At 39.3% G+C, this 20348-nt stretch overlaps 1 protein-coding gene across 1 annotated transcript in view; it reads left to right on the forward strand.

Moving 5' to 3' along the window:
• The window catches only part of LOC106055505 (metalloprotease TIKI1-like), a 37067-nt gene extending 26756 nt beyond the window's left edge, over window positions 1-10311 (forward strand). The window contains exons 6-10 of the mRNA XM_056029543.1: window positions 2981-3111; window positions 8445-8632; window positions 8765-8855; window positions 9016-9114; window positions 10153-10311. Of these exons, the coding sequence (XP_055885518.1) occupies window positions 2981-3111; window positions 8445-8632; window positions 8765-8855; window positions 9016-9114; window positions 10153-10303 (660 nt within the window). The 3' untranslated portion in view covers window positions 10304-10311. The remainder of the gene's footprint in view (window positions 1-2980; window positions 3112-8444; window positions 8633-8764; window positions 8856-9015; window positions 9115-10152) is intronic.
• Window positions 10312-20348: the final 10037 nt, after the last annotated feature.

Consider the following 20348-nt stretch of genomic DNA (forward strand, 5'->3'; position numbering starts at 1 on the left):
GAATTCTAACATTTCCAAAGCAAAGTCTTTCTTAAAATAATTATGATAAATTCATGTGAAATTACATAAACTCTGTCTGGAAAGGGGAGGGGCGGTAGAATGAAAACGATTATTCATCGCTCCTTTTTATAATTTCTGCTAATGATTGCATTTGGGATTAAAGAATAGGGGTGGGGCGCCTCGATATAAGAATCTAATTTATAGCATATATAAATTATATTAGTGACAGATTTTTATTTATTTTGTAATTTCTTACTATAATACAAAAAGAAAAAGTATTGGTTTGTCCGACGGGGAAAAGGCGATTGCATGTATCGCCCATCCCACCTGGTACAACCCTTATTCATTTTATATTTACTAATAATAAAATTTGACATTAGAGTGTTGTACGATATAATATGCAAAGGTTTCACATATTATATAGATATTCAACTAATTTTGTTCACAAACTATGATTTCTCTATAAAAATAGGAACCCCCCCCCACTCAGAGGGATATAGTGGGAAGGGAAGTTCAAGCAATCGCCCCCCCCCACCCCACCGAATCGGCCAAGATACCAGAAGAAGAGCGACATAATATAAAATGTATGTATTAATTCAACACATTTTGTTCACAAACTATGATTTCTCCATAAAAGTAAGACCGCCCCCCCCACACTGTCAAAAGGCTTAGGTGGGAAGGGCAGTAGAGGTATTCGCCACCCCCCAGCCAATCGACCAACAGGGGAACGACATAATATAAAGATCAGTTAAAACCTCAATAACAAGTTTTAATCATGTAGATATTTAATTGATTCTGTTAACAAGCTGTGATTTCTACAAATAAATTTGACCGCCCCCCAACTCGAAAGTTTATGGGGGGGGGGCGAGATTGATGCCATCGCCCTCTCCCGACCTCACCAAATCGGTCAACATACTAGAGGGGGGGGGGCGAAATAATTTTTAAAAAGGTTGAAATATAAATAATTAGTATATATTATTAACATAAGTAATAAATTCGTATACAAATTGTGTGAACTCTATTCTAAAATTCGTCCGTCCCCCCCCCCCCAAGGGGGGGGGGGCGATCGCCCCTACCGCCCCCCCCCCTGGATCCGCCTGTGTGAGTTAAGGAAGCAGCATTGTTAACTTTGTTACCATGTAACAAAGCCTGGAATTTCCCGTGAAGTAGGCCTACTTTTCCTTTCCATTGGCGACTTGCATGTCTTGCGTCGTCTAAACCAATATCACCATCAGTTTTTTTTCAGGTTCAGAGGAATCGCTTCGGAGTCGTATTTGCTAAGGTAGGAAACTAGGTATTTGCTAGAGGCGAGAAGTTTATTTTAAAAACTTGCTTCTTACCCAATTTATAAATGCGCTGCATCCTTCCCGGGCAGGTAATCCTATAACCATATAGTGAAAGACTTGGGGGTAAACGTTTTTTGACAGTTTGTCCATATCATGTAGGTCAATGTCAGTCTGTCTATATAGATGTCGGTCCATTTTATAAGACACAGAAAGTGTAAAGTAGTGCTTGGACGTCCCAGCAATTTATTGTAATGATGATGTTCTTGCAAGACTATTCGGTGGTTGAGTATTTTAGTTACTCTTTGCTAATAACAATAATAATAAGGCTTGTCTTCGAGTTCGAAGATTGATGAGGAGTGCAGTATTCCCCGTGGCTACGCAGCCCCAGATGTGACATACATATCCTGCCACATCCAAGGCAAGCATAACCACCGGTGGTCGATTAAGATTTTTTTTCGCCGTTTGCATCTGTCCTCGGCAGCGGATTTTCTTTTGGTCTCAAATGTGTATCCCGCGGCCTTTGTGAGTGACCTTTAGCTGTCTCATTCTGAGACCACATGCAACCAGGTGCTTTTTTTCTACGTCAGAAGAGTTTTCGTGGGGCACCTCTGTTACGCCGACCGATTTTAGCTCACCAAAAAAGACTGCCCTAGGCATACGTTCGTCTCCCTGTCCAGCGTAACTGTCGGACCATAAGAACCTACTCAGACCCAATGATCACTGTAAACGGTCAGACCCTCAACGTGGTAGACCACTTCACATATTTGGGTAGTATAGTATCTAATGACGCCTCCCTTTCGAGGGAAGTTGATATCCGTCTGGCCATGGCCAGTAGCGCTTTTGGACGTCTTCAGGCGAGAGTTTGGCGGAATAAATTGCTCCGCCTGCCTACAAAAATCAATGCCTACCAAGCGGTGGTTCTCTCAACCCTTTTATATGAATCTGAGACATGGTTACTATACAGAAAGCAACTAAGACTACTTGAGCACTTTCACCAATGATGCTTGCGTTCCATCATGGGCATACGGTGGCAAGACCGCACTACAAACAGCAATGTTCTTGCGAACGCCGATATGGACAGTTTTGAGGGACTTTTGCTAATTCTTAGAAAGAAAGACACTTTTTTTCTTTGCGTGGTTTATCGAGGTATTAATTCACACATATTATTATTATTATCATTATTATTATTTATTTCCGCTTTTGCATAAAAAAAACATTTGTATAAGACGAACCTCTCTCTTGAATTTTTATACACAGCCTCCTCTCTCTCTCTTAAGTATAGGAATATATGTAGTTTGTCTGTTGTTGTTTTTTTTAAATTTGGCTCACATAAATATCTTTTTAACATTTAAGTTGAGAGGGGGGTCTAAATACATATAGAGATATAGTGTCTAAATAACGAAACTCTTTGAAGACATCTTAATGAATAGACATCAGAAATCTTTACGATATTTAAATGATCTTATGTTTTCTTCAAGATATTTGTCCAACTTAATAGATCAAGAGTTAGTTTTCTCCTTTTTATTTCTCTATAATATTCCTCTTTGCAGTTACAATTTCCAAATCTTTTTTTTTTTCTCTTTCTTTTTGCCCTTTACAATATAAAAGAAAAACTTTTGTGCCCTGTGTGTAAGTGAATAAATATTAAGACTCTATAAGGTCTACGCCTATTCAAAGGATTTCTTCAATTTCAGGTTGTATTTGCTTTGAACCAGATCTTAAATAAACAGGAACAGATGAGAGCGCAGGCGCGCCCACTATTAAGTAGAGAAACTTTAGTGATGCATTACACTTGTGGCAACTTGGATTCCTTGATCTTTAACAGGTGTGTTCAACGAGAAAGGGTCTGGTTTATATGTGCTGGCCAAGTCGGCTCACCTAGAAAGGGGCTGGTTTATGTGTGCTGGCCAAGTCTGCTCACCTAGATAGGGGCTGGTTTATGTGTGCTGGCCAAGTCTGCTCACCTAGAAACTTTGTAGTTCCAAAACGTCGTGTAGGGAGCATACAAATAAAGTCCAAGCTAATGTAAATCATCAAAATATAGTTTGTTACGACATTGCTCCACTGCTCCTCGTGGATCGCAGACAAATAATATCCATCACTTCATTCAAGAGGAACATTAATATTTTCAAAACATTGATAGATGAGTCATTTTAACTCTTATGTTTATGTCTCTGAATTTATTATAGAGCTTAACATGTTGAACAAAGAGGAATATTGTCACTACCTTAGTGTTAAACGTTTGGTACACGTTAAACTCTGTCTTGCTCAAGCTATCCCTCTTTCTGTCTTGCTCTAGCTAACCATTTCTGTCTTGCTCTAGCTATCCCTCTCTGTCTTGCTCTAGCCATCCTTCTCTCTGTCTTGCTCAAGCTATCCCTCTTTCTGTCTTGCTCTATCTATCCATCTCTCTGTCTTGCTCTAGCTATCCCTCTGTCTTGCTCTAGCTATCCCTCTGTCTTGCTCTAGCTATCCCTCTCTGTCTTGCTCTAGCTATCCCTCTCTCTGTCTTGCTCTAGCTATCCATCTCTCTGTCTTGCTCTAGCTATCCATCTCTCTGTCTTGCCCTAGCTATCCGTCTATCTGTCTTACTCTATCTATCTATCTATTTATCTTTCTCTATTTATCCCTCTCTCTGTCTTGCTCTATCTATCCATCTCTCTGTCTTGCTCTAGCAATCCCTCTCTGTCTTACTCTAGCTATCCATCTCTCTGTCTTGCTCTAGCTATTCATCTCTCTGTCTTGCTCTAGCTATCCCTCTCTCTGTCTTGCTCTAGCTATCCATCTCTCTGTCTTGCTCTAGCTATCCGTCTATCTGTCTTACTCTATCTATCTATCTATTTTTCTTTCTCTATTTATTCCTCTCTCTGTCTTGCTCTAGCTACCCATCTATCTGTCTTGCTCTAGCTATCCATCTCTCTGTCTTGCTCTAGCTATCCATTTCTCTGTCTTGCTCTAGCTATCCCTCTCTCTGTCTTGCTCTATCTATCCATCTCTCTGTCTTGCTCTAGCTATCCATCTCTCTGTCTTGCTCTAGCTATCCGTCTATCTGTCTTACTCTATCTATCTATCTATTTTTCTTTCTCTATTTATTCCTCTCTCTGTCTTGCTCTAGCTACCCATCTATCTGTCTTGCTCTAGCTATCCATCTCTCTGTCTTGCTCTAGCTATCCATTTCTCTGTCTTGCTCTAGCTATCCCTCTCTCTGTCTTGCTCTATCTATCCATCTCTCTGTCTTGCTCTAGCTATCCATCTCTCTGTCTTGCTCTAGCTATCCATCTCTCTGTCTTGCTCTAGCTATTCATCTCTCTGTCTTACTCTAGCTATCCCTCTCTCTGTCTTGCTCTATCTATCCATCTCTCTGTCTTGCTCTAGCTATCCCTCTCTCTGTCTTGCTCTATCTATCCATCTCTCTGTCTTGCTCTAGCTATCCATCTCTCTGTCTTGCTCTAGCTATCCATCTCTCTGTCTTGCTCTAGCTATCCATCTATCTGTCTTGCTCTAGCAATCCCTCTCTGTCTTACTCTAGCTATCTATCTCTCTGTCTTGCTATAGCTATTCATCTCTCTGTCTTGCTCTAGCTATCCCTCTCTCTGTCTTGCTCTAGCTATCCATCTCTCTGTCTTGCTCTAGCTATCCGTCTGTCTTACTCTATCTATCTATCTATTTTTCTTTCTCTATTTATTCGTCTCTCTGTCTTGCTCTAGCTATCCATCTATCAGTCACCAGGGGCGTAGATAGTGTGGGGAAGGAGGGGAGAGAATTTGATGATCCCCCCGGTCGCCCAAATAAGTGTCCGAAATTTGCTTTTAAATAAATTAAATAATACGTCACTGCCCATGTAATCTTGCTTTTCACGTTGTTATACCTGTGGCATTTTACCTGTGGCATTTTACGTCTCGTGAGACGATCTTTTCCCTTTGCAACTTCTTGTGTGACTAAAGAGGCCAATCCTTGATACACAGCTGCGATCACAGGTTGTTATATAAGTTAGTTATCCTGTTGTATTTATTCCTCACAGATTATTAACACTTTTTGTGCGGGGTTACTCTCAATTTCAAGGAGCAAATTCCATAGCGCTGACTAGTGCCGTGTTACTCTCAGGAAGTAACTGTTTGTTTGTTTATTTCACCATCCTTATCATTTAAGAAGAAAACTGATAAGAGCACTGAAAACAAAGGAGACATGAACGTGTCCAAGAAAAGTATCACTATTCAGATGATTCTTAGAAAGATACAGCAGTTGAAGAAGTGAAAATGTCTCTTGACGAGAGAAGTAGTTCTGAAGAGACTCCAGGGGAATACCTTTTACCACAGTCAGAGAAAACATCTGAAGTAAGTGATGATGAGTCGTGATGGTCTTCCAAAATCACTTTCTCCGGAAGTGGAAGAAGCTGTAGCTAAATACAAAGACTTCGGATATATTCAGCCTGGGTTTTATCTTAGGAACTGCGAGCAAAGATTGTGTTAAAGGGTAGCTTATTTTTCCAAAACAAAGATAAACGGTATTGTTTCCAGTACAGTTTACCAAAATAAATCACGAAGTTTGACATCATGGTTCACAAGAAAGCTTCCAGCAGGAGAAATTTGCAATCTGTCTTGGCTCCTCTTCTCTCTACACTTGGGGTGTCTATTTTGTTTTGCATGTGTATTTTTTTCTGAGGCATCAAAAAAGACATCTAGTGCATTGAACAAACCCGGAGTTTCGCCAAATGTAAGAAAACTGGGAGACTGAAAAAAAATGAAGAAAAAGTCCACCACAGAAAAAAGTTTTTTTTGAAGTAGAAGTTAGAAGAAGAAAAGTTTAAGGTAGAACAAGATGAAATGTCACATATGTTTCATGGTCAAATTTTAAAAAATCAGCAGTATTGGAAGATATTCTGAAGCGTGTAGCAGCAGCTATTAAGTACTTAGCAAAAACAAACTCAAGCTTAGGTGGTCACAACGAAAAACTGAATTCACCCAATCCTAGCATCTTTGAAATTTCTTGCAGAATTCGATGAAGTTACGAAACACCACTTACATAGAATCGAATATGAGAAGGCACATTATTTGTCACCAGAAATTCAAAATGAGTTCATAAACTTGATGGGCAATAAAGTTAGGGAATCAATTGTTGGGAAAGTCAAGCAAGTTTTTTTTTTTACTTTTCTCTTATGCTTGATCCCATCCCAGATGTTTCTCATCAAGAACAGGTATTAGGTTATATTTCGTTACTTGGATGTTGATAATTGGACTGGACTTTGATCTGTGCAGAGGTCAAATCTATGATAACTCAGCCACAATGAATGGCCGTCTGTCTCTTAGACATAAATCCTAAGGCAACATTTCTGAACTGTGATAATCACTCTCTCAACCTGGCAGCTCTTCATTCTACTGAGATAGATCTAGCAATTGTCCCTTTTTTTTTTAACTGTACATGAATTGTTCAACTTGCTTTTCAATTCACCCCAGAGATGGGCCAAACTGAAAAAAGCTGGAGCCCGGAGTTTTAAAAAGGAGAGTAATACAAGGTGGTCCGCAAGAGAAGAAGCTACGTCGGCAGTTTCCTTGCATCTCGACAAAATCAAACTTTCTGAATCAACAACTGAAAGAATGGACACTAGAAGCAATGCACAGAATCTTCATGCAGTGGAAAATTATGAACTTTTTGCTTATCTGGAATTCTGGTTAAATCTCCTGCGCCAAATCAATGTAGTTCAGAAGAAGCTACAAAAATCTAGACTGCACATATGGGAAGCTGCTGAAGAAATTAAAACCCTTTCATGATTTCTGCTAAATGATGAGAAACTGGCGAAACTGATCACCCAATCCATCTAAAGAACAAAAGAATGTAGTGAATGCTATGGATTTCCTGTAATCAAAACAACCAGAAGAAAGAAAACACTTGATGGGGAGTTGAGTTCTGATGTAGGACTGTCAATAGAACTGCAAATCAAAGGTGTTGCGACAGAAGTGCTGGGCAGACTTCATATGGACATGAAGGACAGATTCCAAAGGCTGGAAACCATGTAGACACCTTTGGGTTTCTTCTTAAACCAAGACACCTCTTGGAGTCTATGGATGATGACACGCTGAGGACAAACTGTGTTACTTTTTCCTATTTGATGAAATACAGACAAATCGCTTGTTCAATGATGTCATTGATGCATGAGCATCAACAAATCAGTGCCACAATCACCAATTAACATATTGAGAAAGCTGGTTTCATATGGCAATAATGTGCGCTCTAACCTAGCAATATTCATTCGAATACTTCTAACTTAGGCCACTTCCATTGCGTCATGTGAGAGATCATTCTCAAAGCTATGTTAATCAAAAACTATTCAGGAGCACAATGACGCAAGAAAGGCTTATCATGGCTTTGATGTCAGTGGAGTCACAAATATTAGACAGTATCAATGTAGATGATGATGCACAGAAAGCACGACGTGAAGCGATATGAATTGAGATTTGTCAATTGTGCATTATTTCGCCAATAAACAACGGTATTGTTCATTAAAAGAGTCTTAATGATTATTTCTTGTTAATTTTACTGATATACTATACCAATTTGAATGTAGGGTATATTTATTAATTACATTATCTCAAGTCATGATGTTAAAATGCAAGGGGCCCCCAAAGAGGTCAATACCCCGAGCCCCTAAATCCCTAGTTACGCCCCTGTATCAGTCTTGCTATATCTATTCATCTATGTTTCTTGCTCCATCTATTCATCTCTCTGTATTCTCTAGCCATCCATCTATCTATCTTGACATTTTTTAATAGTAGTGAAATCTAGATAATATATTCTAATGAAAGCAGTGTTGTCTATGAACAGTCACATTTTCTTGTCGTAGATTTAATTTTGTAAACTAATTGAAACATCACTAAACATTGTGCTATAATTTGCTTGGGGGAGGACGCGTGTTCATATTCTTGACTTTCCCAGACTTGGATTGGACAGGTCAGGACAAACCACTAGCTATTAACTTGTGGGGAAATATACATGCATTTCGCACTACTGCAATGTCACATTAGATTGCACATATTATTTCTCTGTACATATGTAGGCCTATATCTAGTCTACGTCTTTTGCAGTAGTGTAATGTTTCCTAAAGCAAGTGAAGACAGAATTCGTCCTCAAAATTTCCTATTTAGAATTCCATTTTTCCCCCAGAGACTCAACACAAGTGCCTGCTTTATTAAGTTCACCTGTAGCTCCATCAGACGTTGAACAGGCTCGACTCATAGAGGAATATTTTCAACATGAATTAATCGATAAGAGAAATGCTCGAATGGCTCAAAGAGTTAGCTACCTTCTAAATCAGTATCCACATACAAGTTTCTTCTTTGCCTTTGGAGCAGGTAAATAAAAATAAATAAATAAAATAAATACAAAATTAAAGTCATTTTGAAAAATTAAGATAAATATAGTTAATATACTTATACTCCATATCAATTTAATTTTTTTTCCTACTTTCTTGAACCTGTTGAAAGGTCATTTTGTTGGTAATCAAACTGTGATAGACCGACTGGGTCAATTAGGCTATAATGTGATACATACCAAGCCTGACCAAAACATTACCAGGTAAAATGTTAGGCTACTGTTTCTCATTTCTTTATTTAGCCTTTTACTTTGTATTGGCCCTATGTGTAATCATCTTCTTTTTTGAAGTAACTTCTGTATTATATATGTTACTTTTATAATGTCTTTTTGAACTGTTAATATACTTATACCTCCTATCAAGACTTATGAGAAATACAAGTAAAAAAAGACCAAAGAATATTAGAGAGAGGAAACGACAGGAGAGGCTTAATCAGATTTGGGAAAAGCTCATTATAGATAGGTAAGTTTATCATGATTGTAGATTTATTTACAAGTCTCATATGGGGCTAGTTTAATGCTTTACAGCAGGATCACAATTAAGAGGGATTCTTTCATCAGGTAGACCCTGAAAATTTTGTGAGATCACATGCTGTGAAGAACTTTATTAACCTGTCTAGAGTTGATTCCCTTTGTAAATTTAATTGCCTGTAATAACTCTATTTTTTTAATATCTAGAACATAAAATCAAAATATTAAGTACAACTTTTAAACTTCTTAAAACAACAAATATTTTTTTGCTAAACTGGGCATTGATCACCAATGTGAAATATGATCATTTAACAAGTCTCTGTAATAAATGGTTTCAAGCTCAATGTCATTTGGATTTATCGATGGTCCGGGTTCAAACCCTACCCGCTACCATCATCCTGCGGGAGGTTTGAACTAGGAAGTAAATAATCTTCAACTCTGAAGGAGCATCCGAAAAATTTTTAAATAAAATAGTATAAGGAACTAATTTTGAAAATAGTGACAGATCCACAATAACATGGTGACTTCAATTCAAAGATGCATTCACTGCTGTCTCTGAACAGATCACTGGTGTCAAAGTCCAAACTAGATCCCAACTTAACGCCATGTCATGTGACTCTATCACCTGACTTACCACTGCTTACTTGATCTCCTCACATTAGCTACTGTCTACAGACTTATGTGTCTAATTTCTTATGATTGACCTGACACTGATTAAATACATACATATATATATCCTGCATATTTTGCAACATCAAATGCAGACAAAGCAGTTGTCAGCAAGGGCTCTTATATAAGTCTCAAATGTGTGTCCCACGACCTTAGTGAGAATTCGCTAGCTGTCTTTTTAAGAGGTCATCCATTGCCAGCTGCTTACTTATGTGTTAGTGAGAGAAAATGGGACCTGATTTGATCTTCATAGCATTTTCAAATACATTGACAAAAATCAGCACACACATAAAATTTGACTAGTTAAAAAAAAAAAAAACACAGTTTCCAAATATTGAAAAAAAAAAGTTTATTTTTTTAGGTCAAGATACCTTCAACGAACAAGCAATCCTGATTTAACAGACAAACAATTCCAGCATAAGTCAAACTCAGCTCAGCAAGGAACAAGTAGTTTAATGATCAATCTTCCAGTACTTGTTTTTTTACTAGGAATATTAAATCTTGTTGCATGAAGATCACATTTACTGTACTATTCACTTTAATACAAACATCAATTTGTTCTCATGACATTTGGCAACTTTATTAAGATGTTCATTAGCAACCTGCATTTGACTGTGGCATATTTACTGGCAAGCAGCCAACTTGTATCCCTGGTTGCTGTTGTGAATCATAGCAGATACTATTAAGATTATTTTCCTTATATTGTATTTACTGATGCTAAGAAACACTAATTGGAAAAGATATATCTGATCATCAGAATGGTGTCACTGTTAGTACATGAAATATAGAGTGTAATCAATTTAGATCAAAATTGAGGCCTTACTAATTAATTACATACTTTGGCGTCATTTCAAGATTGACTTAAGCAAAGTGAAAAACAATGCCAATAATACAATTATTCTTTGAAGTATTACAGTTATTAAAGTCATAGCCAATTTTATTGCTGTTGGCAGGGTTTCCAAGAAATAGAATATAAAATTAAATGATATATCATTAAGTGTATTGTTTAAAACATGATAATTGAACAATTTAACAATTCCGCCTTCTCAAGTTTTTGGATTTGCTATAGCAACCAGAAAAATATTTAATTTATTCCTATATAATTTATTTTTCCTTCTCCAATGATAACAACCAATAGAAGCAATGCTCCTGTAATGTTCTCTTGAAGTAATAGTCTAATGACAGACTTTATGATCAATGTAAAGTGTAATTGTTAATACATGAAATATAGAGTGTATTCACCAAGGATCAAAATTGAAGCCTTCGTTATTATTAATAAATTTTTGTGTGATTTTAAGTTTGAATGAAGCCAAGTGAAACAAAATAAATAAAGATGCATCTGTTATGTTACATCTATAAGAACATAGTCCTTTCAGTGTGTACTTTCAATGTATTAGTTTCTCAGGTCTAACCATAACCCTTAGTTTGCGGCGCACTGCGATACACTCTGTCAGAGCCTTTTTGTTAAACATTTGTTACATGTAGTCAAAATTAAGATATTTTAGTTTATGAAATAATTACATTAATGGGATGTGAAAAATAAAGTCACAGCCTGATTATATGAAATCCATTATCGTAGACCCCCATGGACATCACATAGACCCCCAATTTATTTTTTCACTTTAGTAGACCCCTTGGAACTCTTCGGAGACCCCAGGGGTCTATATAGACCACTTAGGTTGGTTGAATGAGTTGTCAAGAAAAGTTGAGCGTCCCGAGACATGACGTTAAACTGCGCTCCTCTTTCCTTAGCACTTTTGGAGCTCCAAAGTGCCCTACTTCTTTTCTATCATTGTGTCTGCCTCCTCTTTTCCTAAGTCTGCCTTCATTGATCATCACACTGTCTCCTTATCTTTAAAACCCCACTACGTCCTAGACCAGTCCGTTTGCCGTGGACTGCGACGGGTAAGGGGGGAAAAAGAGATCCTGGTGTTTGAGTGGTGGCTATCTGAGGATAAACCACCACAACACAATACTTTGGCTCCAAGTTCCCCTAGACCTGAGGCCCAGATGGCATGCTCTGGGTCAACCGGCTGATCATGCCGAGCTAGGTCGACGACCTATGCTGGAGGGCGGTGGCTGGAGGGTCAATCAGGGAGCTGTTGAATCGCACACATGCCCGATGCAGCAGCTGACAGAGTATAGCACCTGTGTAGCCCTGGCGGGCTCATTCTGGACATCCGAATAGCCCGTCCCCTTGTTGGACTCAATGGCGGGTGGGGAGCACAGGTGCCGAACTAACAAGAAAATATATATGGATAAAAAAAAAAAATAAACTACTTGCCCCAGATTTAAGTCTGGGCAAGAGACGCCGTATTGAGGCAAAAAAGGAGGATGCCACAAAAAGCTGTAGCCTACTACCTGGCCATCATTTTTGGTGGTCAGATGCACAGAGGAGGGGAAAAGCCTGACAAAGCTGAGCCCTTTTATTATCTATAAGGGACTCAAGTCAGTAGTGGGAGAGCCCAAGAGTGTCTAAGCTACACAAATCAATGGAGCTTCTTGTAGAAGTAGATGGCAAGACACACTGATGGGCTTTTAAGATGCAGAAGACTCTGTGATCTCCAAGTGGAAGTCATGCCACACAAGCGTCTGAACACCAGCAGAGGTGTAATCAGCTCTAGGGACCTACTGGAATGTTCCCAGAAGGAAATAGTGGAGGGCATTGAAGGAGTCACCCATGCCCGGCGCATTACCAGGCGCAGGGATTGTGAGGAGGTCAAAACCGCCACTATTATCCTCACATTCGGAACTAGGACACCGCCAGAGTATGTGAAGGCAGGATACCTACAAGTTCCAGTGAGGCCCTACATACCTAACCCTATGAGGTGCTTCAATTGCCAGAGTTATGGACACGGCGCGGCAGTCTGCAAGAGGAACACTGTGTGTGCCAGATGTGCTGGAGAAAGTCATGAGGACAAAAGCTGCACAGCCAGTTCAAATGCCCAAACTGTCACGCTGGCCACTCAGCCTACTCCAAGGACTGCCCTGTGTGGAAACAGGAGGTTGCCGTGCAGGAGTACAAGGCAAGAAATGGATGTACCTTCAGCCAGGCGAAATCGGCTGTATTGGCCGTACCCAAGGGCCAATTCGGCTTGACAAAGACCTACGCCCAGGCTGTTGCTAAGATAGGAAGATCCATAGCCACACAGACGGACACATTGACCCCACCACCCCCTCCTCCTCCTCCAACTCAGAAGAAAACACCGCCAAAGAACAAACATCCGAAGAAAAAGGAAAGCCCTGTTGTCATGCAAAAGAACAGGTTCTCTGTGCTCGCTGATGAGAGCATGGAGACTGAGCAGCATGTCAAAACCAACACTCCGGGAGAACCCAGGGACATCATGTCTGACACAGGTTCTCAGAGAACCCAGCCAGACACCCCAACCTCTACCGAATTAGAGGTTGACCAACTCCCTAAGGGGAGAAATCAAAGCGGAGAGGACGCCCGAGGTGAGAGAGGAGGAAATAACCTCCGCTCTAACCAGAGGGATATCCCCTCTCCAGAGAGAAAGACTTCCCCCAAAAGGGGGTTGTCCTCCTCTCCATCCAAACCCAAGAATAAAAATACCAAGGTCACTGGAATAAAGGAAACCCCTCCGGGGGCCTCCCAAGGCCAAATAGCTCCAAGTAGGTCATTTAGAATAAGCCATGGATTCCAGAATTGTACAGTGGAATTGTAGAGGCCTAAAGGCCAATTATGAGGAAATGCAGCTACTGATGGACTCTGAGACTCCTGTAGCTGTCTGCTTACAGGAAACATTTCTGAAAGATAGCATCAGCTTCCGAAGCTACAGTGCTTACAGCAAGAATGTTGAGGATGCAGAAAGAGCATCAGATGGAGTCTGTATCCTTGTGAAGGATAGCATTCCCCATGAGAGGGTAGAACTACAGACCACACTACAGGCCGTAGCAGCTAGGATAACCCTTCAAAAGGTTAACACTTGCTGCAGCCTGTATCTACCACCAGGCGCTTCATTAAACCGAACAGACATGAAGGACCTATTGAAACAACTTATATAATCCTTCGGGATTTCAATGCCCATAACACCATGTGGGAATCCAACAATACCGACACAAGAGGTCGTATGCTGGAAGAAAATCTTCCTCCAACATGATTTATACATACTTAATGATGCATCACCGACCTACTTGCACCCAGGAACTGGATCGCTCACATGCATTGACCTCACCGTATGCGTCCCCGGACTTCTGGACGACTTTTAATGGTCAGTTAGCAATGATCTACGGGGAAGTGTTCACTTCCCAATCATCATTACTAACAATCTCCCTTCATTGGGACGACCTCAGCGGTGGAAACTGAATAAGGCCGATTGGGAACAATTCCAAAAAAGATGCTCCGAGGATATCACAGAAAATATCCTCTTTCAACAGAACCCAGCTGATACCTTTGCTAGCAAGCTACTAAGTATAGCCAGGAAAGTTTTTACCCCTAACCTCTGCAAATCCAAAACGGCCTAGCAAACCATGGTTTGATACAGCTTGCAAAAGTGCTATTGGCGATAGGAAAAAACGACTGGCTGCATTTATAAAGAACCCTTCCCAGGAAAACCTAAAGCTATTCAGGATAGCTAGAGCAAAGGCTAGACAAACCATACAGTCAGCCAAAAGGAATTCCTGGAGAAGTTTTGTCGGCAGTCTGGATGCCAAAACTTCTGCTAGAGCGGTTTGGAAGGCAGTAAGGCGAACCAAAGGGATAGAATCAAATGCAATAGGGCATTTGAAAACCAAGGACGAACTGTCACGTTCCCCAGAGAAATAGCTGACTGCCTTGCATCCTCAATAGCAGAAAAATTATCCACTGCACACTACACGCCAGAGTTCCAAAAAGTCAAAACCAGGGAGGAAAGACACCCCATTGATTTCTGGTCAGAGAACAATGAAGACTACAACAAACCGTTCTCGCTTGAGGAACTGATGGAATCGCTGGACAAGTCACATGACACAGCGCCTGGAGAAGATGAAATCCATTACCAGTTCCTCCAGCACCTTCCCGAACCCTCATTGACAGTGCTAGGGGTCTATAACTGTGTGTGGCAAACAGACGCTTTCCCAAACAGCTGGAGGAAAGCCACAGTTATACCGATACCTAAACCGGGAAGAGACTGCTCTGACCCAGCTAACTATCGACCAATAGCACTAACAAGCTGCATCTGCAAAACCATGGAAAGAATGATTAACAGTACCTGGTACCTGGAGAGGAACAAGGTGATCTCCAACTACCAGTGCGGATTCCGGCAGGGGCGGACAACAACTGACCACCTGGTAAGGCTGGAAGTTTATATTAGAAATGCATTACTCAGAAGAGAACATCTAGTAGCTGTATTCTTCGATATAGAAAAGGCCTATGACACAACCTGGAAACATGGCATTCTACGTGACCTGGAGCTTATGGGGCTTAAGGGACACCTCCCACGTTTTGTGGGAGAATTCCTGAAAGATCGAAAATTTCAGGTTCGAGTGGGCAACTCCGCTTCTGACACTCATGACCAGGAAATGGGTGTACCCCAGGGCAGCATTCTTTCCGTCACCCTGTTCAACATTAAAATAAATAGCATCATAAATGCGCTGTCCCCTGGCATAGAGTGCTCTTTGTATGTTGATGACTTTGTCATTTTTACTTATGGGAAAAACATGAACACTTAGCTTAGAAAGAAAATTACAGTTATGTTTAAACAAAATTCAGGGTTGGGCAAACGACAATGGTTTTAAATTTTCAGACTCCAAAACAGTTAGTATGCATTTTTGTAATCTAAGGGGACTCCACCCAGACCCTGAACTATTTATACACAAAAAAAAAACAAGATCCCGGTCGTGAAAACTACAAAATTTTTAGGCCTCACCTTAGATTCAAAATTTAATTTTCTCCCCCACATTAAGGAACTTAAGAAGAAATGCCAAAAGTCATTAAACATACTTAGAGTACTCAGCCATACGGACAGGGGAGCTGACAGAGATACCTTGCTGCTGCTATATCGGAGTCTAATTCGATCCAAGCTAGACTACGGGTCCATAATATATGGAGCAGCAAGGAAGTCTTATCTAAAAATACTGGAACCAATACAAAATGCTGCCCCCTTCGTCTCTGTCTCGGCGCGTTTCGTACATCACCTATCCCAAGTCTCCATGTGGAGGCTGGAGAACTCCCCATGGATATAAGAATGAAAAAGCTTGCAATGCAGTATATAGTCAAGCTAAAATCCAACCCCACGAACCCTGCTTTCGACTCCATATTTAACCCCACAGAGGTAGAATTATACAATCGAAGGCCTAACGTCATACAGCCGTTGGGCCTTTGAATGAGAGAACCCATCCAAAATTTATCCCCACCCATTGACCAAATCTCTAAAACAGAAACCCCTCAGAATCCTCCTTGGCTAATGAATAAACCCAAATTAAATTTATCCCTCCTTAATTTCAAAAAAGAAAATACAGACCCAAGCATACTACAAGTTCACTTTAGGGAACTGCAGGAGAGCTACGGAGATTGTGGCACCATCTACACAGACGGATCCAAAATGGATGGAAAGATCGCGTGTGCCTGCTCCTTTCGGAACTAAACAATCTCCCGTAGACTCCCCGATGGCTGCTCCATCTTTACGGCCGAATTATATGCAATATCGCTTGCACTTATGGCCGTCAAAGCATCAGAAAGGAGTAAATTTATAATCTGCTCCGACTCCAAATTTGCATTGCAAGCTTTGGGCCGGATGAAAACTGACATTCCATTGGTGCATAAGAGCCTGAAGCTGTTGGACCAAATAACAGCCGACCGTAGGGATGTCACCTTCATCTGGGTCCCCTCCCATGTTGGCATTGAGAGAAACGAAGCCGCAGACAGAGAAGCAAAGAGAGCCCTAAATCATGCGGAGTCAGGAACCCAAATTCCCTGCTCGAACCTGAGACAAAGTATTGCCTCTGCCACCTATCAAGAGTGGCAGGACCGATGGGAGGCTGAGACTCACAATAAACTCAGGCAGATTGTGGTGGATGTCAGAGCCACTAATTTAAAAACACTATTCAATAATGCCGACCCAGTGAAGGTACTGAGCTTTATCCGGGAAGTGGGGTTGTCTACGAAGATCTGATTTATGAATTTGTAAACATGTACTATTTACATTAGATTTTTACCAAATAATTAAATTTTTACTACCTCTACTATTTTAACTGTGAATAGACTTTGATTTTAATGATTTGACTGTATGGAATTTGGCCCTTGTTGTGTGGAGGGAGAGTGGCCCTTGAGGGGCTGCAAGCACGACATGGCCTAAATTGTGCCGATGTGCCCAAAATCTAAATAAAAAATCAAAAAATCATTTATTTCTTGTGTAAATAAAGTGTATATAATTTTTTTTTATATAAAATTAGTTTGGTTGTTTTTTTTTTAGTTTAGTTTAGTCATAGACTATATATAAATGGACTGCCAACACTAAGGTAACTAAGCATAAGTCCCGTTCACCGAGGCGTCCTTGGCTGCATGACAAATTGACTTCCGGTAGATTTTTTTTACTATATAAAGAAACCATTCCCGAAGATTTTTACCACCACTTTTACAGCAAATCATGAATGGAAAATTAATTTTCATAGAAGATGTTACAGATGTAAGAGTGCACAAACCAATTTGTAACTTAGATCTATAACTGTAAAGCTTTTTAACTGATTTTCTTAGCCAACATAGACTAATTAGCCAAGCCTGTATTTCGTGTATTTTCTTGTTTACGACATTAATCAAATTGTAATGCCAGTTTGGATTTTTTTAATAATCATATTAGACAATTTCTTCATTGTCTGTATAGCTCTTTCAGCCTCGCCATTACAACTCTGAAAATGAGGACTCGACATTTCATGCTCTATTCCGTATGATTTACAGAAATTCCCTTGTAGCGAACTGTGGCCCGCTATCTGACCTTAACTTTCTAAGTATTCCATGGCATGCGAATATACTCCTCATTGCTTCGATGATATCTGATGTAGTTTCCTTTGACAGTTCTTTGACATCAATATACTTTGAGAAGTAGTCAACCAGAAGCACATACTTTTTACCCTCAAAGTTAAACAGATCACACCCAACCATGCTGTATGGAAGATCCGGTGTCTTGGTAGGCATTAGCGGTTCTGACACATTTTGATTCTGATGTTCAGCACACCTGCTACAATCCCTGTCACTTCAATGTCTGCATTCATGCCTGGCCAATACATGACTTCTCTGGCTCGCAGTTTACACTTAACTATTCCTAAGTGAAACTTGTGAATCAGATATAACATGTATTTACGTAAGCTTGGTGGCATGACTATTCTCAGACCTTTGTATATAATACCATCCGAAGTTGATAACTGGTCTCTTGAATCCCAATATGGCCTGACTTCAGTTGGAGTCTCGCTTCTTGTATCTGGCCAACCAGTCATAATTACTTCCAGAAGCATTGAAAGTTCTTTGTTTGTACAGTCTTGAATTTCACTGTATTTCGAATCACTTACAGAGATCATATGCACTGAATCATTTAAATTCACATGTCTGTGTATCAGTATTTGGTAGATGTGCACGAGAAAGTGTATCGGAGATAAACATTTCCTTGCCTTTTCTGTAACAGACTTTCAGATCATACCACTGTAGTCTTATTAGCATCTTCTGTATTCTCATTGGTGCTGACAATAGAGGTTTCTTGAAGATTTGCTCCAGAGGTTTGTGATCATTATAAACTGTTACTTCTTTACCAAATATGTAGCAGTGAAATTTGCTTGTACTATACACAATTGAAAGCATTTCCTTCTCAATTTGAGCATATCTTGTTTCTGTATCCGTGAGAGCTCTTGATGCGTATGCATTTATACGTTTCTTGGAGTAATACTGCTCCCAGTCCATCTTTACTTGCATCACATTCTATCTCTACGTTCTTGTTGACATCATAATATGCTAAAACTGGAGGGTTTGTACAAAGATGTTTCAATTCTTCAAAACTCTTGTTTTGTTCATGATTCCATTGAAATTCTACATAATCTTTTAGAAGCTTTCGTATTGGAGCATCTGCTTGACTTAGATTAGGAATAAATTTTGCTAGGTACTGAATTAAACCTAGAAATCTTCTGATTCCATCTTTGTCTTGAGGAGCTGGCATGTCAGTAATTGCATTTATCTTTGCTGGATCTGGTTCTAAACCTTTCTCTGACAAGATATGGCGCATATAAGGTACTCTGTTTTGTCTTATCTTGCACTTGTCATAGTTCAGCTTTAGATTGTACTCCGTTGCTCTTTGAATTACTTGTTTCAAAATGTGATCATGATGTTCAACATCTCTACCAGCTACTAGAATGTCGTCTATGATGACATATGCTCCTTCAATACCTTGAAGCATTTCATCCATAATTCTTTGATAAATTTCTGGCGCTGATTTGATTCCAAAAGGTAATCGTAACCATCTATATCTTCCCAGAGGTGTGTTGAAATTAGTTTTTTTTTTAACTAACTAGAATCCCAAATAACATCCAGTTCTTCTAAAAGCTATAAAAAGATCTGATATTGTTCCAAATATTTCTTTGCCCAATAAAATTATAGAATCAATACAAAGTGATTGTGCACATAAACATGTAGACTTTCACACAAATAGGCAACATGTAGTGACCTATGGCTATAAACTTTATCTCCAAGTACGACCGTAAACACTACTATATAGTTTCTTTATTTTATTAATAAACAAGTTAAAACACTGTTCATGTAAATGCACAGAGGAGAATCTGGCTAAATAAGAATTTGTTTTTATAAAAATCTGGCTATCCCTGCCTCTAGTGCTGTTAACAAAATTATGACTAATAATATTTTGAACGTCAAAACCGTCAAGAGTCAAGTTGCTAGATTCATCATCATGTTTGTGTGTCTGATAAACCCAGAGAATCAAGAACTAGTCTAGATCTGTATTTTATATAGAATCTATCTCTAGACTATACACAGAATAAATCTCAATTCTAGATCTAGATCTAGATAATAATATACCTAGATCATATGATATGATCAGCTTCATCTTATGATCTTATCTTCTTCATCATCATGGCTAATCTTTTAAATTAATCTGACTTGTTAAATTCGTCTTAAGGCTTAGCCTTATTAGCTTCTTCATTTGTGAATCACGAATGGAAGTGCTTGCCTCACATATCATTTTTAAAGATCTACTTTATCTTTACTAACGACTCTAATCTAAATTTATATCTATATTTTATATAATAATAATAGACCTTGACTCTTATAACTTAGACTATATAATTTATAATAATATATTCAATATTGTCTATATAGGTAGTTCGATAAAAAATTCAAACTCACAATATACTTATAAAACCTATATGGTTGAAAAGGGCTTGAAAAAATATTTCCAACCATACTAAATTTATCATTGTATGGCAAGTGGAAGGGGAGATATTAATTTTTATTTGAGAGGGGACAAGTCTTGATTTTTTAGATCCATGTCATTTCTGTTCACTACCGGAAGTTGAATCAAACTGGGAATTAGGTCAAGAGTATTTTTTTTATTGTGCTGCCAATTG

Source organism: Biomphalaria glabrata, chromosome 5 (assembly GCF_947242115.1).
Source record: "Biomphalaria glabrata chromosome 5, xgBioGlab47.1, whole genome shotgun sequence".
NCBI classification, from domain to species: Eukaryota; Metazoa; Mollusca; class Gastropoda; family Planorbidae; genus Biomphalaria; species Biomphalaria glabrata.